Genomic DNA, 26903 nt, shown 5'->3' with positions numbered 1-26903 from the left:
TATATATGCTCTGTGTTATATATATATATATATATTATATATATATATGTGTTGCTCTGCGTGTTCTATATACACTGCCCTAAGTGCTACAGATATACACAGATATGTTTCTTTCCCACCTCCCTCGTCAAGCAGCTGACACTCCAGTCTCAGTGTGAAGGTGTCACCCTGCCCCCCCCCCCATCTCCTCCCCCTGACACTCCCTGTGCTGGGGGGGGGGGGGAATTGTGTGCAGATAACCAGCAGGAAGAGGCTCCTGTCTGATTAAACATTAATCTGTAAGTCTTGGTGTGATTGGGGGGGGGGAGGAGATGTTATATGGGGGGGCGGGGAGAAGGTGTTTTATGGGGGGGGGAGGTTGCACTTTGTACCTTCCCAAGGAACATCGCAAGAGATTCAGCAGCCAGGATGAAGAAACGCTCAGGTACATGCCTCCAAATATCTGCCCCCTCTCAATATCTACCCTCATCCTTAATATCTACCCACACACCCCAATATCTACCCCCCCCATGGATATCGACCTAACCACCACACCCCCCAATATCTGCCTCACCACCCGCACCCCCCAATATCTGCCTCACCACCGACACCCCTCAATATCTGCCTCACCACCCGCACCCCCCAATATCTGCCTCACCACCCGCACCCCCCAATATCTGCCTCACCAACCGCACCCCTCAATATCTGCCTCACCACCCGCACCCCCCAATATCTGCCTCACCACCCGCACTCCCCAATATCTGCCTCACCACCCGCACCCCCCAATATCTGCCTCACCACCCGCACCCCCAATATCTGCCTCACCACCCGCACCCCCAATATCTGCCTCACCACCCGCACCCCCCAATATCTGCCTCACCACCCGCACTCCCCAATATCTGCCTCTCCACCCGCACCCCCCAATATCTGCCTCACCACCTACACCCACCAATATTTGCCTCACCCGCACCCCCAGTATCTGCCTCCTCACCTGCACCCCCCAGTATCTGCCTCCTCACCCGCACCCCCCAATATCTGCCTCCTCACCTGCACCCACCAATATCTGCCTCCTCACCCGCACCCCCCAATATCTGCCTCCTCACCCGCACCCCCCAATATCTGCCTCCTCACCCACACCCCCCAATATCTGCCTCCTCACCTGCACCCACCAATATCTGCCTCCTCACCCGCACCCCCCAATATCTGCCTCCTCACCCGCACCCCCCAATATCTGCCTCCTCACCTGCACCCACCAATATCTGCCTCCTCACCCGCACCCCCCAATATCTGCCTCCTCACCCGCACCCCCCAATATCTGCCTCCTCACCCACACCCCCCAATATCTGCCTCACCCGCACCCTCCAATATCTGCCTCCTCACCCGCACCCCCCAATATCTGCCTCCCCCCCATTGATATCAACCTCACCATCCGTACCTCCTAATATATCCCCCCCCCCACCTGCCCCGGGTATCAACCTCACCACCCGCACCCCTCCTGAAAATCTGACTCCCGCCACCCAGCTGTATTACCCCCCAAATATCTACCCCCTCAATATCCACCCCACCTGCATTATTATTAATATTATCGTTTATTTATAAAGCGCCTGCATATTCCACAGCGCGGTACAAAAGGGGGTGCGGAGATATGATAATTACATACCAGCTAAGGACAAACAAGCGCAGACAGATACACAAGGGGAGTCGCACCCTGGTCCAGGGAGCTTACACTCTACTGCAGGCAATGAGGGAGAATGTAGAAACAAAATACCCACCCTCCCAAATATCTATTCTTTGCCTGCACCCCTGTGAGTAGCACAGCCCCCGAGGGGAGAGGGAAGCGGCAGGGCTTCCCTTCTTGCTGTTACCCCAAGTATCCTCAGTCCCCCCTCCCCAATGCTCATTCCTGCCCCTGCCCCTTCTGTTTGTTACTCTGTGGGGCAGTTTGGCAGCAAAGCTCAGTGTGGGGCATTAATGCAATGTAACTGTCAGCTTGTAACACAAGGGAGGTTATAGGGAGGGGGTATATGGGGTAATAGGAGGAGTTATAGGGAGTGGGTATATGGGGTAATAGGAGGAGTTATAGGGAGTGGGTATATGGGGTAATAGGAGGAGTTATAGGGAGCGGTTATATGGGGTAATAGGAGGAGTTATAGGGAACGGTTATATGGGGTAATAGGAGGAGTTATAGGGAACGGTTATATGGGGTAATAGGAGAAACTCTTTTTATTGAAAAAAAATTCAAACATTACATTTCACAAATCACTTTACAAACCAAAAACTGCACATTATGTACGGACTTACACTATAAAAATATTAACTCAGCATCTGCCTCCTCACCTGCACCCACCAATATCTGCCTCCTCACCCGCACCCCCCAATATCTGCCTCCTCACCCGCACCCCCCAATATCTGCCTCCTCACCCACACCCCCCAATATCTGCCTCACCCGCACCCTCCAATATCTGCCTCCTCACCCGCACCCCCCAATATCTGCCTCCCCCCCATTGATATCAACCTCACCATCCGTACCTCCTAATATATCCCCCCCCCCACCTGCCCCGGGTATCAACCTCACCACCCGCACCCCTCCTGAAAATCTGACTCCCGCCACCCAGCTGTATTACCCCCCAAATATCTACCCCCTCAATATCCACCCCACCTGCATTATTATTAATATTATCGTTTATTTATAAAGCGCCTGCATATTCCACAGCGCGGTACAAAAGGGGGTGCGGAGATATGATAATTACATACCAGCTAAGGACAAACAAGCGCAGACAGATACACAAGGGGAGTCGCACCCTGGTCCAGGGAGCTTACACTCTACTGCAGGCAATGAGGGAGAATGTAGAAACAAAATACCCACCCTCCCAAATATCTATTCTTTGCCTGCACCCCTGTGAGTAGCACAGCCCCCGAGGGGAGAGGGAAGCGGCAGGGCTTCCCTTCTTGCTGTTACCCCAAGTATCCTCAGTCCCCCCTCCCCAATGCTCATTCCTGCCCCTGCCCCTTCTGTTTGTTACTCTGTGGGGCAGTTTGGCAGCAAAGCTCAGTGTGGGGCATTAATGCAATGTAACTGTCAGCTTGTAACACAAGGGAGGTTATAGGGAGGGGGTATATGGGGTAATAGGAGGAGTTATAGGGAGTGGGTATATGGGGTAATAGGAGGAGTTATAGGGAGTGGGTATATGGGGTAATAGGAGGAGTTATAGGTAGCGGTTATATGGGGTAATAGGAGGAGTTATAGGGAACGGTTATATGGGGTAATAGGAGGAGTTATAGGGAACGGTTATATGGGGTAATAGAAGAAACTCTTTTTATTGAAAAAAAATTCAAACATTACATTTCACAAATCACTTTACAAACCAAAAACTGCACATTATGTACGGACTTACACTATAAAAATATTAACTCAGCATTTGTTCCCACCTTTCTCCTTTCAACAGCAACTTCACATTTCCTTTATGCACATTTTTAATTGAAACTAAATAAAAGCCTTAACTACCACATTAATAGCGGCTACCTTTAAAAGGATTCATTTATAAACAAACATTTTTTAGGCACCGTATTACTTTTTCTTTTTCCTGACATTATCCCCTAATGACCCAAACCTCTTAGTGGCCACCGAAAGTGGGATCATATCCGAGTCTTTCACTATGGAAATATCCATATTATGCTCTTCAGATAAGGAAAGTTCCTCTATGTCATCAGGGTCTTCAGCTCTTAAACCCCAATCCTTCCTAAGGCAGAAAAACGGTTCTTTACAGGCACTGGAGGAATCTTACCAGCAGGACCTGGTGGAAGTCGAAAAGTCCCTCCAAGTCTTTTTACTGTAACCTTCTTCCTTCTTTTAGGCTGTATCCAGTTTTGTGTTCTGTTTTTCTTTTTACCACCCGTCAGGATTACACTCTTGGCAAGTTCCTCCATTGTATCCTCAGACTGTTTTCCTTCTGGAAGAGAGTTTGAGGAGGTTCCCTCTAAAGGATCTTCTAATATTCCTTGGCCCATGTCAACACAATCTGTGAATTCTTCTTCCAGTGAGTTTGAGGAGGTTCCCTCTAAGGGATCTTCTAATATTCCTTGGGCCATGTCTACACAGTCTGTAAATTCTTCATCTGACATTAGATCTAGGCGAACTTTGTCCACAGGTGGACCTGGGCAAACTCCTTTCCCAGGCTGATCTGAACAAATTCTATCAGCAACTTTCAAGGCACGATCAAAAAGTGCTTCATTTTCTTCAAAATCCACTTCCTGTTCCCAGATTCCAGAAATATTGTGCCATGCTTCTGCACAACTCCGATAGGAATGTCCAAATTGACCACATAGATTACATTTAATCTTTGTACAACTTGTTCTCTCATGGCCCACAGACTGGCACAAGTTGCATTTTAGAACATCACAGGAAATACTTAAGAGCCTGGCTGAACCACATCTATGGCACAAGGTTGGCTGACCATAATAAAAACAATTTCCTTTTTCTCTTCCTATGAAGAAGGAATTGGGCAGATGCTTTGTAACATTGCCATGTCGCCAAAGTCTAACTTGCACTTTCCAACCTCCAATCCAAATATCTTCTTCATCCATAATTCTTGTAGGTGGAGCCAGTACTTCACATTGTCTGCCAAGCCATATCAGAATATCTGATATTGGGACTGATTCATGTCTGAAGAGAATTGTTACAGACTTTGTTTCTGGGTTGGACACAGGAATAGCAACAAAGGATTTCCATAATTCAGTATTTTTTAAACTTTCATATCTTGTCCAGAAAGTCCAAAGTCTGAGGTCTCTGAAAGCTGACATCATACTCACAGGAGCCTGGAACATGAATAAGTGCATACATTTCTTCTGCTCTGAAGCCCAAGGATTCTTTTAATAGATGTTTTCCAACAAACATCATGTCAGGCTTCATCTCCTCACAGCCTTTATACCTCAACTTTACCACATTCCTCCTTTTTAAAGGTTGAACATTTCTGGCCACAGCGCTCACAAAGGATCTTCCACTCCAGGCCGAGGGAGGTGCTGTATGAACTGGGGTTACCTTAATGCCATTACTTTGCTTTACCCCATCTTCTGATTGGGTCACTCTATTATCAGGAACTATCTGGATAGGATCAGCAATTTCAGTCTCCACAACCTTAATTTCACTCCCAGGCACTACAGGGTTAATGCTCACTCCATTGCTGCTGATTACCACCTGTTCTCCCCTCTCAGAGTTCTGAATCACAGGACCTTCTAATAAGCAGGGGGTGGTTCTGTAAGTCCAGGTGAGCATGGGCTCTCTGGCTCACTGCTCTCAGGTACAAACTCTATTTCCAGCCGATCTCCTCTCAGAATTTCTAGATTCTCACTTTGTTGCTCTTCAGAGTTCCGTGTAATTTCCATGACCTCTCCCAGGGTGGGAGGTTGAGATAACCCAACATTACAGGTGTCTGCTGCTTTCTTTGCTTGTAATGAGCTGTTAACCAAATTTTCTGCTGCACCTGCTATTAACCCCTGGGATGCTGGAAGCTCTGGAACAGATCCTTGCTCACAGTCTGATACACCCTGAGGTGAGTCCCCTTCCCTGAAGTCTTTGGACCCTATTTCAGGGCTGTTACCTTCTCCTGTAGAGACTTTTAGCCGCCGGTCCTTTGCTTTCTTTTCTTTAGCAGCTTTAGGCCTGGGACCCGCTGCGCTCGTTGGCGCGGGCGGCAATGTAGCGAGTTCCCCACCAGCAGGGGAATCCTCGCGAGCCGGTCCCGGTCCCCCCTGGCGGCACAGCTGACTACACGCTGTGGCGCGTCAGCCGCTAGGAGACACAAGAGAATGGTGTTTCCTAGCGTTGACGCGTCACGTGGTGTGGCTGTGAGCCAATGGGGAGGGGAGGCTGCGGGAGGAGGAGAGGCTTCGGGGAGCGGGGAGGAGTGTGGAGTGAAAGCAGGTGAGTGCCTGTCTGTATATGTGTGTGCCTGAGTGCCTGTGTGTGTGTGTATGTATGTGCCTGAGTGCCTGTCTGTGTGTGTGTGTGTGTGTGTGTGTGTGTGTGTGTGTGTGTGTGTGTGTGTGTATGAGTGTGTGTATGTGTGTGCCTGTCTCTGTGTGTGTGTGTATGAGTGCGTGAGTGCCTGCCTGTGTGTGTGTGTGTGTGTGTGTGTGTGTGTGTGTGTGTGTGTGTGTGTGTGTGTGTATGTATGTATGAGTGCCTGCGTGTGTGTGTCTGTGTGTGTATGTGTGTGCCTGTCTGCGTGCGTGCCTGTCTCTGTCTGTGTGTGTGTGTGTCTGTGTGTCTGTGTGTGCCTGTCTGCGTGCGTGCCTGTCTCTGTCTGTGTGTGTGTGTGTGTATGTATGAGTGCGTGAGTGCCTGCCTGTGTGTGTGTGTGTGTATGAGTGCATGAGTGCCTGCCTGCGTGTGTGTGTTTTTTTTACTTACCTGCAGCCCGTGGCAGCCCGTGGAGGGAAGGGGGGGAAGAGTAGCGGGTCCCTCCGCTCAAGCCACGCCCCCCCCTCCCTGTCAATCCTCCCACTCCCGCCCACCTCCCGCTCCGGCCCCTCACGTCATGGCCGCGCCCCCTCACGTCATGGCCGCGCCCCCCCCCGACCCGTTTGGCCACGCCCCCCCGCTCCGAGAAAAGCATCCTGTAGACCGCAGATCGCGGTACAGCGAGTTGCACGCGCCGCCGGCAAGCAAGCCAGCCGTGCGGACGCGTGCAACGGGACCTTAGCCTTACCCTTTGGGGTTTTCTTGGCAGTTGATTGAATTAAACTGTCAGGACCTGAATCAGAATTTTCCTGGGATAAGTTCTCTGTTTTATCTTTAGGCTTCACAGACTTGTTCTGGGATCTTGTTTCTCTCCCACTTCTTTTAGGCGTCTCCAAACTTATCTTTTCTTGACTCTTACTGGGGTTCTGGCTTCTTGTTCCACAACATGAATCTGCGCCTTGCTCTGCACCTTGCTCTGCATTTTGCTCTGCACCCTGCTCAGCACTTTGCTCTTGTGTAAGTTCAGTCACATCAAGGTTTCTTTGGGTTTCTTGTCGCCTTGAAGTGATGTGTTCTTCTGCGATCTAGACTTTTCTTCTTGGTGTATATTCAGCTTTCTTCGTTCATTCGATGTACCCTTCCAGGGGGATTTCCTCTCATGTAAACAAAAAAGGAGGTTAGATTAAGTCACATATATATAGAGGCTGCAATATGGGGAAGGATGATATAATGGTAGACCATTAAAATGTAATGGTATAATCAAGCACTCACACGGGCTAATGTGAGTCTTCTCCTATCTTGGTATCTTATTGTTGCTTTTAATTCCCCATAGAAGCCTTTGGTTTCTGTGTTTTTTATATTCATGTTTTTTATTTAAAATAAAGTTTTTTATCTTGCAGACCATAGTGTCATTTAATCTGTTTTCACCCCATAATCAGCTTTAGGGGCACATAACGACCAGGAACAAAATTGTAAAGAAACCACTAGGAGAGTGCACTCACACTGGCCCGTGTGAGTATTGTGTTATATCTTTTTATTTCCCCCTTCATCACCACCTGCAAACAATTGAAAGTTATCCACAGATCACAATCTGAGGCCTTGCCCCAACGGGCAACAATAAGATACCAAGATAGGAAAAGACTCACATTAGCTTGATTATACCATTACATTTTAATGGTCTACCATTATATCATCCTTCCCCATATTGCAGCCTCTATATATATGTGACTTAATCTAACCTCCTTTTTTGTTTACATGAGAGGAAATCCCCCTGGAAGGGTACATCGAATGAACGAAGAAAGCTGAATATACACCAAGAAGAAAAGTCTAGATAGCAGAAGAACACATCACTTCAAGGCGACAAGAAACCCAAAGAAACCTTGATGTGACTGAACTTACACAAGGCCGTGTAAGTTATATATTCTTTTACCTTTCCACCCACATGCACACATCAATGTATGTATACCTTTTGAGTTTGGAATCCGCCCCGTGAACTATCACTTTAATAGATGTGTTAATTGCTCAATCCATATCGATCTCTAGATATATTATACTGCCCGTTTCCTATAACTGTGCTCCCCCATTCTTTTTTGTATTCATTGCCAACAAGGGTCCTGGATAGATCCTGCTGGGGTTCCGAGTCACAGGAGGACATCAAACGAATACTATTTTCAGGCAGTGTCACACACCCCTTATTTACATCTCTACATCTGTAATACGACATATAGAGATAGCACCCGGGTACCTTTTCAAACGATCTTTTCCCGACACGACAATGGAAATATGTATTGCATAAGCAATACATTTCAGGTTCCGATTTTTTGCTATTTCAACCCCATCAATAAGATTATTTGATTCCAATTTCCTTAAAAATGGATCTATTGCATAAACGTACAGAAGAGGACTCAAAGGACATCCTTGACGTACCCCTGACTTAACGCTAAATTCTTTCCCTATCCAGCCATTTATTTGTGGACATCCCACTGCATCTTTATATAACAAGGATATCCATCCTATGAAGGAATTGGGAATACCATACGCGGATAAGACTTCCCAGAGATACACGTGGTTTACTATGTCAAATGCCTTAGTTTGATCTAAGCACAAAACATATTTCTCTAATTTATGAGCTTTACAAACCTCAAAAATCTCTCTTACGTGTATGACTGCGTTTGTGATATTACGTCCTTTAATGCCACAATACTGAGCCTTACAGATTAGTTTCCCAGATACCTCTCTCAATCTATTAAACAAAATTCTGGCTAAGATTTTCCTATCTGTGTTCAATAAAGAAATTGGTCACCAGTTCTTTATATCTGCTGGATCATTCTTTTTATGTAACAGAATCAGAAGAGACTTGCACATGGACCCGGGTATCTTACCTTCCTGCAACATTATGTTAAAGACTTTAGTCAAATCAGGAACTAACAAATCACTAAACAATTAAAAAAATTCTGCTGTTAAGCCGTCTGTCCCTGGGGTTTTATTCTTCTGTAACCCATTTATTACATCCCTGACCTCACTATCTAGTACTTCCATTGTCAGGTTTGTTTCATCTACCTTTGTTAATTTAGGAATAACCAATGTATTAATATAACTATCAATTTCCTTTTTCTCCCTATAGCTGTCCTTAAATAAATCTGCATAGAAATTACTAACTATATCCAAAATGTCCTTACTCTTGGTTCTATAATTACCACCAGAGTCATAAAGCCCATAGATTAGTTTCTTTCCCACCGCTCCTTTACAGCTGAGAAAGGGATCTGGTGAAATATAAGATTTCTGTGAGCCAAAATCTCGCTCCTTTATTTGTGATACATATCTATCATATTGGAGTTGTTTCATTTTATCTTTAACAACCTTTTATGTCTCCCTGATCTACTAATTTACCCTCATTCAACTGCGAATAAAGCCGGCATAATTTACCTCTTAAGAGTTGATATTTTTTATAATTATTTTGACTTTTCCTGTTTGCTAGTTTCCTTACAAACGAGACTATATTCCGTTTTGTTCCCTCCCACCAATCTGTCAAATCTTCATAAAGTCCTTGTAATGACCTCTGGTCCTCATAAAACATTCTAAATAGGTCTTGTGTCTCACTATGTTCAAAAGTAGAGATGTTTAATTTCCAACTGCCCTTACCCATCCTTAAGGTATCATTGATATTCAGGGTGAATGATAACATTAAATGGTCTGAAAATTCAACCGGAATTAAATTAATTCCTGAAGATACCATATTTTTTTTAATATATACACGGTCAATTCTGCTCTTACTTTGGCCCTTATAGTAAGTAAACCCGGATGCTTCAGTATTATGTTTAATATGAATATCTTCTATGTCCGCTTGCCTGCACAGGTTATTTAGGAAATTACTATCATAATTTAGACTATCATAGATTTTACGTCGATTTTTCAGTTTAGAGATATTATTAAAATCACCAAAAAAAATGACCATTTTGGAAGTAAACAGAAATGGTCTTATCTTACTAAATAATTCTTTACGGTCCTTCATTGTTTGTGGTCCATAGATGTTAATCAAACGGAAATCTAACTTATTCACAGTAACATCTAGAAGTAAGCATCGCCCTTCCTGAATTTCTAACAGTTTATGGCATCTCATCTCAACCTCTTTAAATAAAATCGCTACACCTTCATAAGGTGTAACTCCCATGTACCAAAATGAGGGCCCTACCTGCCAGTCTTGCTTGGCTTTGTAAATATCATTTTTTGTATTTAATCTTGTTTCCTGTAAGAAAATGATATTTGCATCACAATGTTTTAATACGTTGTAAGCTAAAGTTCGGGCTTTCCATGATTTTATACTTGCCACATTAACAGTTATTACCTTTAAGGGATCACTTATGGAAACAGATATTTTTTACCAAAAAAAAAAAAAGGGTGCAACATTACTTTTTTTTCTTTTTCCCCACATTATCCCCCATTGACCCAAACCTCTTAATGGTCACTGAAGGTGGGGTCATGCCCGAGTCTGTCTCTCTGGAAACGTCCATATTATGTTCCTCTTCTGATAAGGAAAGTTCCTGTACATCGTTAGAGTCCTCAGCTCTTGACCCCCAATCCTTCCGAAGAGCAGAAAAACGGTTCTTTGTAGTTACCTGAGGAACTTTACCAGTGGGACCTGCAGAACGTCGAAGAGTCCCTCCAAGTCTTTTTACCGTGCTCTTCTTCATTTTCTTTTTACCGTGCTCTTCTTCATTTTCTTTTTTCCATGTGCCCTCACTTGGGTTTCCATCATAGTAGAATCCTCTGATTCCCCAGATTGTTCCCCTGCTGGGTGTAAATTTGAGGAGGTTCCCTCTAAGGGTTCTTCTGGCATTCCTTGGGTCCCGTTTACACTCTCAATAATTGTTCCTTCTGTAAGTGTATCTGTGCAAACTGCATCCACAGGCAGTTCAGGACAAGCTCTGTCCCCAGGAGGATCAAGGCAGGCGCCATCCCTAGGCCGAACCGGAACAACCCCGTCTGCAGGAGGATCTGAACACATTCTGTTTGCAACTTTCAAGGCACGGTCATAAAGTTCTTCATTATCTTCAAAGTCCACTTCCTGCTCCCATACTTTTGAAATATTATGCCATGCTTCTGTGCAATTTGTATAGGAATGTCCAAATTTATCGCATAAGTTACATTTGATCATTGTACAGCTTGCCCTCTCGTGGCCCAAGGACTGGCACAAGTTACATTTTAGAACATCACAAGACATGCTTAGATGTCTGTTTGAACCACATCTATGGCACAAGGTTGGCTGACCAAAGTAAAAGCAGTTTCCTCTCTCTCTCCCAATAAAGAAAGAATTGAGCAGATGCCTTGTGACATTGCCATGTCGCCAAAGTCTGACTTGTATCTTCCAACCGCCAATCCAAATTTCTTCTGCGTCCATAATTCTCGTAGGTGGAGCCAGTATGTCACATTGTCTGCCAAGCCATACCAGAATATCTGATATTGGGACTGATTCATGTCTGAAGAGAATTGTTACAGACTTTGTTTCCGGTTTAGTCACAGGAATGGCCGCAAAGGGCTTCCACAATTCCGTGTCTTTAAGACTCTCATATCTTATCCAGAAATGATCCAAAGCCTGAGGTCTCTTAAAACTAACATCGTACTCACGGGAGCCAGGAATATGGATAAGTGCATACATTTCTTCTGCATGGAAGCCCAAGGATTCTTTTAATAGGTGTCTCCCTACAAAAACCCTGTCAGGCTTCATCTCCTCTGCGCCCTTATATCTCAACATGACCACATTCCTCCTTTTCAAAGGTTGTGTATTTCTGGTCACAGCGCTCGCAAAGGATCTCCCACTCCAGGCTGAAGGGGGTGCTGTGTGAACTGGGGTTACCTTAATGCCATTCCTTTGCATTACCCCATCTTCCGTTTGGGCCACTCTATCAGGAACTGTTTGAATAGGAGCAGCACTTTCAGTCTCCACAACCTTAATTTCACTCCCAGGCACTACAGGGTTAATGCTGTCTCCATTGCTGCTAATTACCACCTGCTGTTCTCCCTTCTCAGAGTTCTGAATCACAGGACCTGCTAATAAGCAGGAGGGTGGTTCTGTAAGTCCAGGTGAGCATGGGTTCTCTGGCTCACTGCTCTCAGCAGCAGCAAACTCCATTTCCAGCTGCTCCTGATCACCACTCAGGCATTCAAGGTTTTTACTTTGCTGGTCTCTATTCCCTGTAATCTCTGCAACTTCTCCCAGGGTGGGAGTCTGAGGTAACCTAACCTCACAGGTGTCTGCTGCTTTCTTTCCATGTAATGGGCTTTTTACCACATCTTCTGTTGCTTCTGCCATTAACCCCTGGGATGCTGGAAGCTCTAGAACAGATCCATGCTCACAGCCTGATACACCCTGAGGTGAGTCCCCTTCTCTGAACCCTGTTTCAGGGCTGTTACCTTCACCTGTAGAAAGCTCTGCGCCCTGCTCAGCACTGTGGGATAGCATTTCAATTATCTTTGAAAGGGAACGTTTCTGTTTGACTGAAACCCCTGCAATTTTAGCAATCTCACCCTCCAGTTGGGTTACTTCAACATGCAGACGCAGTATTTGCTTCTTGTGCACATCTCTCTCAGAACCACGACATTTCCTTAACTCAATGTTTTCTTCCTCTAACTCAGCCTTCTTACTGTTATACCTCTGCAATAAAGCTTGGTTCTTTTCTTTCTTAAGCAGGTTCTGTTCTGCTCTTTTCCTTTTCTCCAAACTCTCCTGTACCTTGCAATCAGCCTCACCAAGGCCTACACCACTGCTGCAGCCTGCGGCCTCTCCTACTTCCATCTCCACCACACAGCCACCAACCCCTGGGTCTAAGGCCATCCTGGCTCCCCTGCAGGAGCTCACCTGCAGCCCATCCTGGAGGAGTTATAGGGAGGGGGTATATGGGGTAATAGGAGGAGTTATATGGAGTAATAGGAGGAGTTATAGGGAGCGGTTATACGGGGTAATAGGAGGAGTTATAGGGATAGGTTATATGGGGTAATAGGAGGAGCTATAGAGAGCTGTTATATGGGGTAATAGGAGGAGTTATAGGGAGCGGTTATACGGGGTAATAGGAGGAGTCCTAGTAAGTGGGATATTGCACAAGATGAGCCAGTTTTTCACCATATTACAGATCACTATGTTTCACTTGTGTCAAATTGCACACATGTATTAAATTAACTGTAATAAGAGGAGATCCGCCCCATGCACGTGTGCAAATTCTGCTCCTATAACTGCCCCTCCATGTATAGGCACAAAGGGAGTTACTTTATCCGTGCGTCTCGCGTTCTGGGGGAGACAGCGACCCCCCCACAGATTCCCACCTACACTCTCCGTATAAGGAACGCTTCCTATGTGTACACAGGAACTGTAACGCTTAAATCTCACATAACCGGGCAAAGAAAACAGGAGATCACTTCAGAGGCTAGTCAGCAAGAGTCCGTGTTCTGCCAAAGGGGCACCTTACAGCTCATTTACTGGCACAGACTATAATGGAGTGTTTTCCAGCCCCGGAAGGTGTGTTATGCCATAGCACTGCTTAGGTAATTAGTCCCACAAGGCCCCATAAAGTAACTGTTTTACTATTTGTCCCCGGTGATAATTTAATGCTTTTATTTTCTCCGGGAACACTGAATTTCAGCTTCATTATTAAATTGGCACACAATCAGGGGCGGGTTGTACTTGCCTCCGGCGCGGGCAATGGCTTGAGGAGCGGCCCTCCTCCTGCGGCGTCATGGCAACGTATCGCCATGTGACGGGTCGCCATGACAACGCTGCAGGAGGAGACCCGCAGAATACACATCTTACCCTGGGGTGTGGAGCGGTTCTGCGCCGGTCCAGGGACTCTGCGGGTCCCGGTGACCATAGGAGGAGGGGGGAGCAGCAGGTGGGTCAGAGAGCTCCAGCACCGGCCCGCCCAACCCCCATCGCCCGATACGTCAACCACCCATGCACACAAGGGGGCTGCCAAACAGTCTGATCCCCAAAGCACATGACATAACGATGGTAAAAACCTTCCAAAGTTTGGCTGCTGCAGAGGCGTTCAAAGTTACAAATATATATTGGAAAAATACTTCTTTGTTTAAAAAGATTAGTCCTGAATAGCACTGCAGCTGTTAGTGACCCCTTAACCCCTCGCCTCTCTCTTCCAGGGATTGAGGACGGATTCGTATTAACAACGTGAGTACCAGGCGCTTGGGAGGGGGGGGGGGGAACCAACAGGAGTTACAGGGAGCGGTTATATGGGGTAATAGGAGGAGTTATAGGGAGGGATTATATGGGGTAATAGGAGGAGTTATAGGGAGGGGTTATATAGGGTAATAGGAGGAGTTATACGGAGGGGGTACTGTATATGGGGTAATAGGAGGAGTTATAGGGAACGGTTATATGGGGTAATAGGAGGAGTTATAGGGAGGGGTTATATGGGGGAATAGGAGGAGTTATAGGGAGGGGTTATATGGGGGAATAGGAGGAGTTATAGGGAGAGGTTATATGGAGTAATAGGAGGAGTTATAGGGAGCGGATATATGGGGTAATAGGAGGGGTTATATGGGGGAATAGGAGGAGTTATAGGGAGCGGTTATATGGGGTAATGGGAGGAGTTATAGGGAGCGGTTATATGGGGTAATAGGAGGATAGATTATTTCTTCCCTGAAGCAGTAGATACATGGAGCACCACCCAGCGAAAAATATTTGAACACGTTCCTTTTCTGTGTTTTTAGGAGGATTCCATTTAACCCAAAGTTGGGGATCGATAACCCGGCCCTGTCCCTGGGCGAGGACGGAGGTAATATACAGTATATACAGTATATATATCACTGACTTCTGCACAGGGCTTAAAAAAAGGTTCCTAGCAAAAGAAATGTTTCAACTCAGCAAAGTGTAACGGTCTTCCAAGTACAGTCCCATGTGTCTGATTCTTATCTAACGGCCAAAGCGGAAATTAATTACTAATTGTATTTCTTCTGGGCCTCAGAATGTGGGAGTGTTTATTAGACAAGATTTATACCCCGTTATCCCCACCCTGTCCTTATCAGGGAGTCTATAAAGATAAGGGGAGAGGGAGAGAGGGGTCTCTGCCTGCGCAAACTCTTGTTGCACGCACAGTGACATCAAACACAAGGGAGCAGCCCGAGGAAATCCCTCCCCCATCCCAAGTCTCAGCTCACTGTGTACAAACTGTACACATACACGCCCAGAGAGGTAATACCGGTATACACATACACGCCCAGAGAGGTAATACCGGTATACACATACACGCCCAGAGAGGTAATACCGGTATACACATACACGCCCAGAGAGGTAATACCGGTATACACACACACGCCCAGAGAGGTAATACCAGTATACACGTACACGCCCAGAAGGTAATACCGGCATACAAATACACGCCCAGAGAGGTAATACCGGTATACACATACACGCCCAGAGAGGTAATACCGGTATACACACACACGCCCAGAGAGGTAATACGGGTATACACATACACGCCCAGAGAGGTAATACCGGTATACACATACACGCCCAGAGAGGTAATACCGGTATACACATACACGCCCAGAGAGGTAATACGGGTATACACATACACACCCAGAGAGGTAATACCGGTATACACGTACACGCCCAGAGAGGTAATACCGGTATACACATACACGCCCAGAGAGGTAATACCGGTATACACATACACGCCCAGAGAGGTAATACCGGTATACACATACACGCCCAGAGAGGTAATACCGGTATACACATACACACCCAGAGAGATAATACCGGTATACACATACACACCCAGAGAGGTAATACCGGTATACACATACACGCCAGAGACGTAATACCGGTATACACACACGCCCAGAGAGGTAATACTGGTATACGCGTACACACCCAGAGAGGTAATACCGGTATATACATACGCGCCCAGAGAGGTAATACCGGTATACACATACACGCCCAGAGAGGTAATACCGGTATACACATACACGCCCAGAGAGGTAATACCGGTATACACATACACGCCCAGAGAGGTAATACCGGTATACACACACGCCCAGAGAGGTAATACCGGTATACACACATACATGCCCAGAGAGGTAATACCGGTATACACATACACGCCCAGAGAGGTAATACCGGTATACACATACACGCCCAGAGAGGTAATACCGGTATACACATACACACCCAGAGAGATAATACCGGTTTACACATACACACCCAGAGAGGTAATACCGGTATACACATACACGCCCAGAGAGGTAATACCGGTATACACATACACGCCCAGAGGTTATACCGGTATACACATACACGCCAGAGACGTAATACCGGTATACACACACACGCCCAGAGAGGTAATACTGGTATACGCGTACACGCCCAGAGAGGTAATACCGGTATATACATACATAGCCAGAGAGGTAATACCGGTATACACATACGCGCCCAGAGAGGTAATACCGGTATACACATACACGCCCAGAGAGGTAATACCGGTATACACATACACGCCCAGAGAGGTAATACCGGTATACACATACACACCCAGAGAGGTAATACCGGTATAGACGTACACGCCCGGAGATGTAATACCGGTATACACATACATGCCCAGAGAGGTAATACCGGTATACACATACACGCCCAGAGAGGTAATACCGGTATACACATACACGCCCAGAGAGGTAATACCGGTATACACATACACACCCAGAGAGGTAATACCGGTATACACATACACACCCAGAGAGGTAATACCGGTATAGACGTACACGCCCGGAGAGGTAATACGGGTATACACATACTGTGACATACACGCCCAGAGAGGTAATACCAGACAGAGTGTCCAAAAACAGGACGGTCCAGTTCAGTATCGGACATCTGGCAACCCTACCTGTGCTGAGCTCAGTGTGAATGTGACCAGTGAGTCCACTCACACTCTCACTCACTCACTTGCTCGTTCTGATCTTCATACTTTCTCTCTCTCAGGGGCATGTTCTGACCCGCTGGTCCGGTTCTGTGTGCTGAGGAAGGATAAAGAGGGCAGTTTTGGGTTCCACCTGATGACAGAGCTGGAGAGAGAGGGTCACGTTATCCATCAGGTGGTCCCTGGGGGTCCGGCTTATCTGGGGGGGCTGCGAGATGGAGACCAACTGCTACAGATCAATGGGGAGTACGTGCACGAACAGGAGCATCTGAGGGTGAGCCCATAATGACATCACATAAACACAATAAGAAGAATACATCAAATCCAGCTAACATCTGGAAGGCCATCAACAATATATTCCAGCCTTCTAGTCATCAACAACCGTAATATCATTAAGGAGGATATTACCCTGGAAAATCCCACTGACATTGCAAATGCATTCAATGATTACTTTGTGGGCTGTGCTACTAATTAGTGAAGTACAACCCAAACTACATACATGAACCTCATTCTGGGAGTACTTCTATAGCGCCACCCTTTCCCAGCACTGCCCACAGTTTTCAATTTGGACCAGTATCCGAAGAGGAGATTAGACAAGCGCTCCTCAAATTAAAACTAAGTAGGCAATGTGGTCCTGACTTACTGCAATCTAAATTCCTAAGACTTGGTGCCCCAGCCATTGCCAAACCAATTGCTTCCATAGTCAACTCTATCCTGTCTGCAGGCCATATCCCTGAGACCTGGCAAACTGCCAGAGTTGTCCCAATCTTCAAAAGTGGGGACAAAAACACTGTCCCAAAATACAGGCCAATCTCACTTCTCCCAATTCTATCCAAAGTCATGGAAAAATGTGTCCACTCCCAATTAAGCGATTACTACACCAAGATTAATTTCCCTAGCCAATTCCAATCTGGCTTCCGCCCCAAACACTCCACGGTAACTACCCTGCTAAAAGTTTGCAATGAGATCCAGTGTGGAATGGAACAGGGACAACTCACTGGTGCAATATTCCTAGATTTTGCAAAGGCTTTTTGTTCTGGCCCAAGCACACCCTAATTGATGCGTAGGGACAGGCAGGTTAACTCAATCCCATATATCAAGCAACGGAACATTCTTACTTCCTGAAGTGTTTATTTGGGGCAACAACAAACAAATAAAAAGAGGGAAAAGTACTGAGGGAACTCTGGGACATGAGAACAATGGAGGGGAAGAGGAGCTATGAGGGAAGTGGGATGTAAGGATAGGTAAAAACCAGTAACTTTACCAGGATAGGAGAGGTGACTGCTCAGGATGGCGGATGGTACTAAGAGACAGCATGCTGGTCTGGGCTGATGTCACTAGTTTTAAGTATTAATTTGTCACTTTAATAAATAGGCCACAAACTTCTACACACCCCCCCATGAGCTCTGTCCGTGTCATGTGTTCAGACCATGTAATGCGTATTCTGTCCAGAACTAATGTTCTCTCTGTGCATGTAGCATGTTTAGAGCATATCCCATGCTATGTATATCACGTGCTCCATCCGCGTCAGTGATTTGCACTTGCCACGTGTCGTTTTCTGTCACGTGTCCTGTCCGTGTTGCATGTTTTACACGTGTTGCATGTTCCCACAGGTGGGGCAGAAGTTGAAGTCCAGTGGCTCCCATGTGTCACTTTGCGTCCTGGATGAAGAAGCCTATCAGAGGCTGTGTTTCAGTCACATGTCCCCAGCGTCCGTGTTGCCCAAACCCGTTCCAGAGACGTGTCCCCGTCCACGGCTCTGCCTCATCCAGCGAGAGGGGCGGGGCTTCGGGTTCACTGCCACCGCCACAGGGGGTATGTGACATGTGACACACCCCCAGCAGTGCCCCTTCACAGTGTCACCCCCCCAGCAGTGCCCTGTCACAGTGTCACCCCCCAGCAGTGCCCTGTCACAGTGTCAGCCCCCCCGGCAGTGCCCTGTCACAGTGTCAGCCCCCAGCAGTGCCCTGTCACAGTGTCACCCCCCCCCAGCAGTGCCCTGTCACAGTGTCACCCCCCAGCAGTGCCCTGTCACAGTGTCAGCCCCCCCCGGCAGTGCCCTGTCACAGTGTCAGCCCCCAGCAGTGCCCTGTCACAGTGTCACCCCCTCAGCAGTGCCCTGTCACAGTGTCAGCCCCCAGCAGTGCCCTGTCACAGTGTCAGCCCCCAGCAGTGCCCTGTCACAGTGTTACCCCCCCAGCAGTGCCCTGTCACAGTGTCACCTCCAGCAGTGCCCTGTAACAGTGTTACCCCCAGCAGTGCCCTGTAACTGTGTCACCCCCCAGCAGTGCCCTGTAACTGTGTCACCCCCCAGCAGTGCCCTGTAACTGTGTCACCCCCCAGCAGTGCCCTGTAACTGTGTCACCCCCCAGCAGTGCCCTGTAACAGTGTCACCCCCCAGCAGTGCCCTGTAACAGTGTCACACCCCAGCAGTGCCCTATCACAGTGTCACCTCCAGCAGTGCCCTGTCACAGTGTCAGCCCCCAGCAGTGCCCTGTCACAGTGTCACCCCCCCAGCAGTGCCCTGTCACAGTGTCACCTCCAGCAGTGCCCTGTAACAGTGTTACCCCCAGCAGTGCCCTGTAACTGTGTCACCCCCCAGCAGTGCCCTGTAACTGTGTCACCCCCCAGCAGTGCCCTGTAACTGTGTCACCCCCCAGCAGTGCCCTGTCACAGTGTCACCCCCCAGCTGTGCCCTGTCACAGTGTCACCCCCAGCAGTGCCCTGTCACAGTGTCACCCCCCAGCAGTGCCCTGTCACAGTGTCACCCCCCAGCAGTGCCCTGTCACAGTGTCACCCCCAGCCGTGCCCAGTCAGTGTCACCCCCCTCCCAGCAGTGCCCTGTCACTGTGTCACCCCTCCCCAGCAGTGCCCTGTCACAGTGTCACTTCCAGCAGTGCCCTGTAACAGTGTCACCCCCAGCAGTGCCCTGTCACAGTGTCACCCCCAGCAGTGCCGTCACAGTGTCACCCCCAGCAGTGCCCTGTCACAGTGTTACCCCCAGCAGTGCCCTGTCAGTGTCACGCCGCGCAGTGCCCTGTCACAGTGTCACCCCCGCGCAGTGCCACCGCCACAGGGGGTATATGACATGTGACTCACACCCAGCAGTGCCCTGTCACACTGTCAAGCAGTGCTGTGTCACACTGCCTCTGTGCCAGCTGCCTCTGTGTGCTCTGTGTTGTAGGTGTGCGGGGGACATTCTTGCTGGAGGTGGATGAGGGGGGCCCGGCTCACAGGGCTGGGGTGCCCCTTGGGGCCCGGCTTTTGGAGGTGAATGGTGAGAGTGTGAGCAGCATCACTATGAGCCAGCTCACTAAGAAGGTAACACATACGTTTGTGTGTGCTGTGTAATACCGAGTACAACTGTGTATACTTGTATAGCAGTGTGTATATTTGTGAACACTTTATAGCATTGTGCACAGTTGTATCACAGAGTAGTATTGTGTGTAACCCAGAGTATAGTTGTTGCAGTGTATATAGCTGTGTGTAGTTGTGTGTGTTACCCTTGCATATCTCTGGCAGTTGTTACAGTATTTGTAATGTATATAGTGGTGTGTAGTTGTGTGTCTGTGTTACCCTTGCATATCTCTGACAGGTGTTTCAGTGTGTGCAATGTATATAGCTGTGTGTAGTTGTGTGTCTGTGTTACCCTTGCATATCTCTGGCAGTTGTTGCAGTGTATATAGCTGTGTGTAGTTGTGTGTGTGTATGTGTGTATTACCCTTTCATATCTCTGGCAGGTCTGGCAGTTGTTGCAGTGTATATAGCTGTGTGTAGTTGTGTGTCTGTGTTACCCTTGCATATGTCTGGCAGTTGTTGCAGTGTATGCAGTGTATATAGCTGCGTGTCCGTTGTGTGTCTCTGTTACCCATGCATATGTCTGGCAGTTGTTGCAGTGTATGCAGTGTATATAGCTGCGTGTCCGTTGTGTGTCTGTGTTACCCTTGCATATGTCTGGCAGTTGTTGCAGTGTATGCAGTGTATATAGCTGCATGTCCGTTGTGTGTCTGTGTTACCCATGCATATCTCTGGCAGTTGTTGCAGTGTATGCAGTGTGTATAGCTGCGTGTCCGTTGTGTGTGTGATACCCATGCATATCTCTGACAGTTGCAGAACAGTGGTCCTCGTGTGACCCTTCTAGTCTTGGAGGCTTCCGCGTGGGATGTGTATGAAGGTCACGGGGTGACGCTGAATGCAGTGCTGGCCGAGACCTCGTCTCTCCCATATCGGACCCGCAAACTACACCTGGTCCGGGGGCCGAAAGGGTACGGATTCCTCCTGAGGCAGGAGAATTGCCTGGGGGGGCAAGGTGAGCACCAGGAGGAGAGGGGATGGGGGGACATTGGAGAGGGAACAGGGTGGTCCTATGTGTATATATAATCATCTCCAGCCCGTGTCTCCCCACTGCTGGATGAAGCCTCCCCAATGACCTCCCAGGTTCTGCGGTTACAGCCTCTCTTCTCCACGTATATGTAAATATATAACCCCATCTTCAGCCCGTGTCTCCTCACTGCTGGATGAAGTCTCGCCAGTGATCTCCCAGGTCCTGCGGTTACAGCCTCTCCTCTTCTCCACGTCGCTCCCACACATTCCCTCATCCCATCCTACTTTGGGTCTTGTAATCTCTCTTGGAATCCAGTTGAGTTCCATCTTTGTCCAACGATGGTTATTCCTTCTTGTGATGTGTCCGGTCCCACCGGACACATTTTAATGTCTCCCCCTGTGTGATGATGTCCCAGCATGCATCTCTCCATACGATTTTGTGTTGTATGAAGCTTCAGAATTATATTCGCATTTACAGTAGGATCCAAGTGAGCACGGGCAGGATACACAGGTCACATCCACACATGAGCACGGGCAGGATAAACGGGTCACATCCACACGTGAGCATGGGCAGGATACACGGGTCACACACATACGTGAGCACGGGCAGGATACGCAGGTACACACACTCTTTTTGAGGCTCGGTGGAAGGTTCCCTTGAACGATTGTCTTGTTTCTTCCTAATGTTCAGTCCCGTCTCCCTTCTCCCGTTTATTATTTCTGTGTATATATAGTGTGACACAGTCACAGTGACACGGTGTAATATGTCAGGTTGTTGTTCATCTGAGGCTGTATCTACCTAATTATAAGACCTGCTAAGGAACAGATGAGTGTTATTATGTCCTGATATGTAAAACCATAGAATTCAAAGAGGCTGTACTTTCTTTTTCACACCACTGTATATATACACACACACACACACACACACACACACGCACGTGTGTACAGTACAGACAGGTCTTACACTCGAATGTTTGGTTCCCGAGATGCAGGGAGAGAAAGTGGCTTCCCCAAGTCATTGGCTGCCCCCAGCATTCTTTGTACCTGTCCGCTCTCGCTCCTTCCCTCTTATCCCCGTGCCCCGCTCAGGTCAGTTCCTGCGTGACCTGGACCTCGGGCTCCCTGCGCAGGAGTCTGGGATGCGTGAAGGGGACCGGCTGCTGGCAGTGAATGGTCAGAGTGTGGACGGGCGGGAGCATGAGGACATTGTCAGCCTGATACAGGGCAGCGGTCAGCAGGTCACCATGCTCGTCATCAGCAATGAGGGGGACCGCTTCTACTGTGAGGTGAGGGGACACAGTCAGTGATCGGCAGTTATAGGGGGGACACAGTCAGTGATCGGCAGTTATAGGGGGGACACAGCCAGTGATCGGCAGTTATAGGGGGGACACAGCCAGTGATCGGCAGTTATAGGGGGGACACAGCCAGTGATCGGCAGTTATAGGGGGGACACTGTCAGTTATCAGCAGTTATAGGGGGGACACTGTCATTTATCAGCAGTTAGGGGATGTACTGTCAGTTATCAGCAGTTAGAGGGGAGGACACTGTCCGTGATCGGCAGTTATAGGGGGGACACTGTCAGTTATCAGCAGTTAGAGGGGAGGATACTGTAAGAGATCAGCAGTTAAAGGGGGAGGAAGTGAAGTGGGTGGGACACTGTGAGTGATGGGCAGTTAGAGGGGGGATACTACCACTGACTAGAGGGGGGGGACCGTGAGGTGACCTTGCCTTTGCTGATAAATGGGGAGAGTGAGGGGAACAGAATGGGATCAGGGTAGAGGGGATCTAGCTGGGGGTAAGTGAGTGAGTATGGGTTACACTGGGGTTACACAGTATAACACAGGAGACCTCCGATCCCCTCCCCCAGATTGGACTCTCCCCTCTGCTTTTCTATGAAGATGATGCCTCTGATTGCGTGGCCGCTAAAAACATGGCGGCATCAACCCCCCACTTACAGGTGAGATGCATCATGGGATACAGGATTTCGATGCCTTGCAGGTCCCTCTGGCAGTGAAAGGGTTAGGGGAAAACGCCCCATTCGTATCTGGTGGGTTTCTCCCTGTCCCAGATCTGCTGCCTGCGAGCAGAAGTAATGTCATCGATAACAGGCGATAATCTTTTCTGTAATTAGCGTTCAAAGTCCGCGTCGCCATCTCAGTCCCGGAGACGTGGAAAGGAGTTGCAGGTTTCAATTCGTTTAACTGTACAGTATTGAGACGCCCCCTTCACTAGAGGCATGTTTCTACGCAAAGAATACATGGTGATGATGAAGAAGGATGATTATGATGGATGATGATTATAATTGATGAAGGATGATCATGAATGATGATGATTGATGAAGGATGATTGATAATGATTGATAGATGATTGATTGATGGATGGATGGATGATTGAAGATGATGGATGGATGATTGATGATGAAGGATGATGATGATTCATGATGATGGATGATTGATGGATGATTGATGGATGAATGATTGATGGATGAATGATTGATGGATGGATGATTGATGAAGTTGGATGATGATGATGGATGATTGATGACTGATTGAAGATAATGATGATGGAGAATGATTGATGAAGGATGATTTATGATGATGAAGGATGATTTATGATGATGAAGGATGATGATTGATGATGTTGATCTCTGTACACTATAATTTCATCAGTGGAGAATCCCCATGTTGGTCCCTATAAGATCTCATAATCTCCTCTTTTTTTATTTGGACATTTTGAACTTTCTCTGCCTCCGGTCAAACAATTTAGTGAGTCACCAAAAGTCTATTCCACCACCCCCCCAATAAATCATTTAAAACCCCCCACACTTTGAAGCTGTGCGCAGTGAGTCCGGCCTTTCTTCTGCTGGATTAGGAATTCTGAGAGGGTGCTCGGAGCTCATCCTACGGTAATGCTGATGTTTCTCTCACACACAGGACCAACGTGAAGGGAAGGACCCCCAAATTCCCACCCCTCCCGCAGGAGCGCAGAGCAGCGAGGAATGAGGGGAGAGCCTGGATCACGCCTGTGACATGGCTGCAAATCACACCTGTGACACGGACTGCAAATCACGCCTTTTACACGGGCTGCAAATCAAGCCTGTGACACGGGACTGCAAATCACGCCTTTTACACAGGTTGCAAATCACGCCAGTGACACGGCTGCAAATCACGCCTGTGACAGTGACACAGGCCAAAAAATCCCACCTGTGACAATGAACCCTGATCTTCGCTTGGCGACCTCTCGTGATTTGAGCCTCTCACCTTCCCTTGGCGACCTCTCATGATCTGAGCCTTCCCTTGGCGGCCGCTCATGATCTGAGCCTTCCCTTGGCGGCCGCTCATGATCTGAGCCTTCCCTTGGCGGCCGCTCATGATCTGAGCCTTCCCTTGGCGACCTCTCATGATCTGAGCCTTCCCTTGGCGGCCGCTCATGATCTGAGCCTTCCCTTGGCGGCCGCTCATGATCTGAGCCTTCCCTTGGCGGCCGCTCATGATCTGAGCCTTCCCTTGGCGGCCCCTCATGATCTGAGCCTTCCCTTGGCGGCCGCTCATGATCTGAGCCTTCCCTTGGCGGCCGCTCATGATCTGAGCCTTCCCTTGGCGACCTCTCATGATCTGAGCCTTCCCTTGGCGGCCCCTCTTGATCTGAGCCTTCCCTTGGCGACCTCTCATGATCTGAGCCTTCCCTTGGCGGCCCCTCATGATCTGAGACTCACACGTTCCCTGTCATTTTATTCGTTTATTTGCACAGATGGGGAGTCCTGCACTTTAACACGTTACACACTTTACACACCATTAACAAGGGGACACAGAATGCACAGCAACTCACAAGCACCTACACACTCCACTCAAATACACAGCCACTCACAATTATACATACACCCACACACATCTGTAAATGCCTGCTCACAATTGGACACACCCACAAATGCACAACTACACTCATACTACACAGAAACAGTCACAACTATATATACTGATGCAGCGGCCATTATTCAAACACATCACGGCGCCGATTTTGAGTTCTCTGCTGTTCCCCACGCAGCATGAACGCGGCCAATCGCCCCAGGCACCCGCGCTTATCGCGGATGTTTTGTTTGAATTTCATGGATTCGGTTTCTTTGTTTGCAATAAAATGGATGAATTGTAATGTGTACAGTACTGTGCTACTGTGTCAATTTCATGTTTTTAATAACCAGAACACTAAAATTCGTTTTTCTGCACTCGCCACACTCACATCTTAGTGCGGGGAGGCTGGAATTCATCCCGCGGTTTTTAATCGGGATTCCGATGTACATGGCGCGTGAAGTGTTCGAATAACGGCCGCTGCATCAGTACACCCACTCACACGTGAACAAACCCAGAAATACACACCTGGACACACCCAGAAATACACACCCACTCACACCTAGACATACCCAGAAATACTGTATGCTGCAATTCCACTATAATTCACATACAGCCCAGAAATTGACATCTACACATTACATACCCTTACACACCCACTAACAACTAGGCAGTGGGCACACCTATAAATACACACCCACTCACAACTAGGCACACCTAGAAATACACACCCACTCACAACTAGGCAGTGGGCACACCTAGATATACACACCCACTCACAACTAGGCACACCTAGAAATACACACCCACTCACAACTATGCACACCTAGAAATACACACCCACTCACAACTGGGCACACCTAGAAATACACACCCACTCACAACTAGGCACACCTAGAAATACACACCCACTCACAACTATGCACACCTAGAAATACACACCCACTCACAACTGGGCACACCTAGAAATACACACTCACTCACAACTGGGCACACCTAGAAATTCACAAATAGATATAGACACAACTAACCCACTCACACTTAGTAACACTCCCTTTTCACTCAATCATTCATGTACACACGTGTGACTGAATACAGTGAAATTCATATTCATTCATTGTGAAAGTGTGTGTGTGTGTCTCCTGCTCCCGGGGCGGCAGGGGTCAGATGTCCAGGGGATTCAGGCCACAGTCCTGCAGGATCTGTTTATGTTGTTGATGGATGGACAGAGCCTGACCCGTCCACTGGAGTTTAGCCACGCTGAGCTTGGAGAGCAGTTTATCCAAACAGGACTGAGAGAGAAAGAGACAGAGAAAATGTTACAGAGGAGAGAGACAGAGAAAATGTTACAGAGGAGAGAGAGACAGAGAGAAAATGTAACAGAGGAGAGAGAGAGAGAGAAAATGTTAGAGGAGAGAGACAGAGAGAAAATGTAACTGAGGAGAGAGAGACAGAGAGAAAATGTAACAGAGGAGAGAGACAGAGAAAATGTAACAGAGGAGAGAGACAGAGAGAAAATGTTACATAGGAGAGAGACAGACAGAGAGAGAAACTCGCACTCCAAAGGGAGAGACACAGAGCGCTCTCCAAAGGGAGAGACACAGAACACTCTCCAAAGGGAGAGATACAGAGCGCACTCCAAAGGGACAGACACAGAGCGCTCTCCAAAGGGACAGATACAGAGCGCTCTCCAAAGGGAGAGACACAGAGCACTCTTCAAAGGGAGAGATACAAAGCGCACTCCAAAGGGACAGACACAGAGCGCTCTCCAAAGGGACAGACACAGAGCACTCTCCAAAGGGAGAGATACAAAGCGCACTCCAAAGGGACAGACACAGAGCGCTCTCCAAAGAGACAGACACAGAGCGCTCTCCAAAGGGA

General features: G+C 47.9%; 2 protein-coding genes across 8 annotated transcripts in view; one reads left to right on the top strand and one right to left on the bottom strand.

Moving 5' to 3' along the window:
- The first annotated feature begins 256 nt into the window (after nt 1-256).
- NHERF4 (NHERF family PDZ scaffold protein 4) lies at nt 257-26135 on the top strand. Of its 4 annotated transcripts, none has more exons than XM_075604161.1 (10): nt 257-278; nt 14084-14111; nt 14654-14718; nt 16917-17128; nt 18468-18669; nt 20039-20175; nt 20962-21163; nt 22267-22463; nt 23045-23134; nt 24111-26135. In XM_075604161.1, the coding sequence occupies exons 4-10, from the start codon at nt 16991-16993 to the stop codon at nt 24177-24179; spliced, it is 1035 nt and encodes a 344-aa protein (XP_075460276.1). In that variant the 5' UTR covers nt 257-278; nt 14084-14111; nt 14654-14718; nt 16917-16990; the 3' UTR covers nt 24180-26135. The 4 variants fall into 4 exon arrangements, with proteins under 4 accessions (XP_075460276.1, XP_075460274.1, XP_075460277.1 ...); XM_075604159.1 differs by lacking the exon at nt 257-278 and adding an exon at nt 320-424; XM_075604162.1 differs by lacking the exon at nt 257-278 and adding an exon at nt 7723-7847.
- The window catches only part of DRC12 (dynein regulatory complex subunit 12 homolog), a 16257-nt gene continuing 14254 nt past the window's right edge, over nt 24901-26903 (bottom strand). Inside the window, exons 7-8 of one of the 4 annotated variants that reach the window (XR_012802153.1) lie at nt 25781-26314; nt 24901-25739 (exon numbers count right to left, since the gene is read on the bottom strand). Coding sequence is in view for 1 of the 4 variants with exons in the window: in XM_075604164.1 (XP_075460279.1) it covers nt 26186-26314 (129 nt within the window). In the remaining 3 variants the exon portion in view is untranslated. Of the gene's footprint in view, nt 26315-26903 lie in introns of all 4 variants that reach the window. The other 3 variants (XR_012802154.1, XR_012802155.1, XM_075604164.1) reach the window with 3 other exon arrangements.

This window comes from Ascaphus truei, chromosome 6, assembly GCF_040206685.1.
Source record: "Ascaphus truei isolate aAscTru1 chromosome 6, aAscTru1.hap1, whole genome shotgun sequence".
Lineage (NCBI taxonomy): Eukaryota > Metazoa > Chordata > Amphibia > Anura > Ascaphidae > Ascaphus > Ascaphus truei.
The sequence above is the reverse complement of the archived record's forward strand: the minus strand, read 5'-3'. Positions and strand labels throughout refer to the sequence as shown.

Bases quoted from the DNA above. Each gene is read 5' to 3' on its own strand.
- NHERF4 (XM_075604159.1), top strand. The intron at 17,129-18,467 runs GTGAGCCCATAA...ATGTTCCCACAG, and splicing joins ACGAACAGGAGCATCTGAGG to GTGGGGCAGAAGTTGAAGTC. The intron at 21,164-22,266 runs GTGAGCACCAGG...TGCCCCGCTCAG, and splicing joins GAATTGCCTGGGGGGGCAAG to GTCAGTTCCTGCGTGACCTG.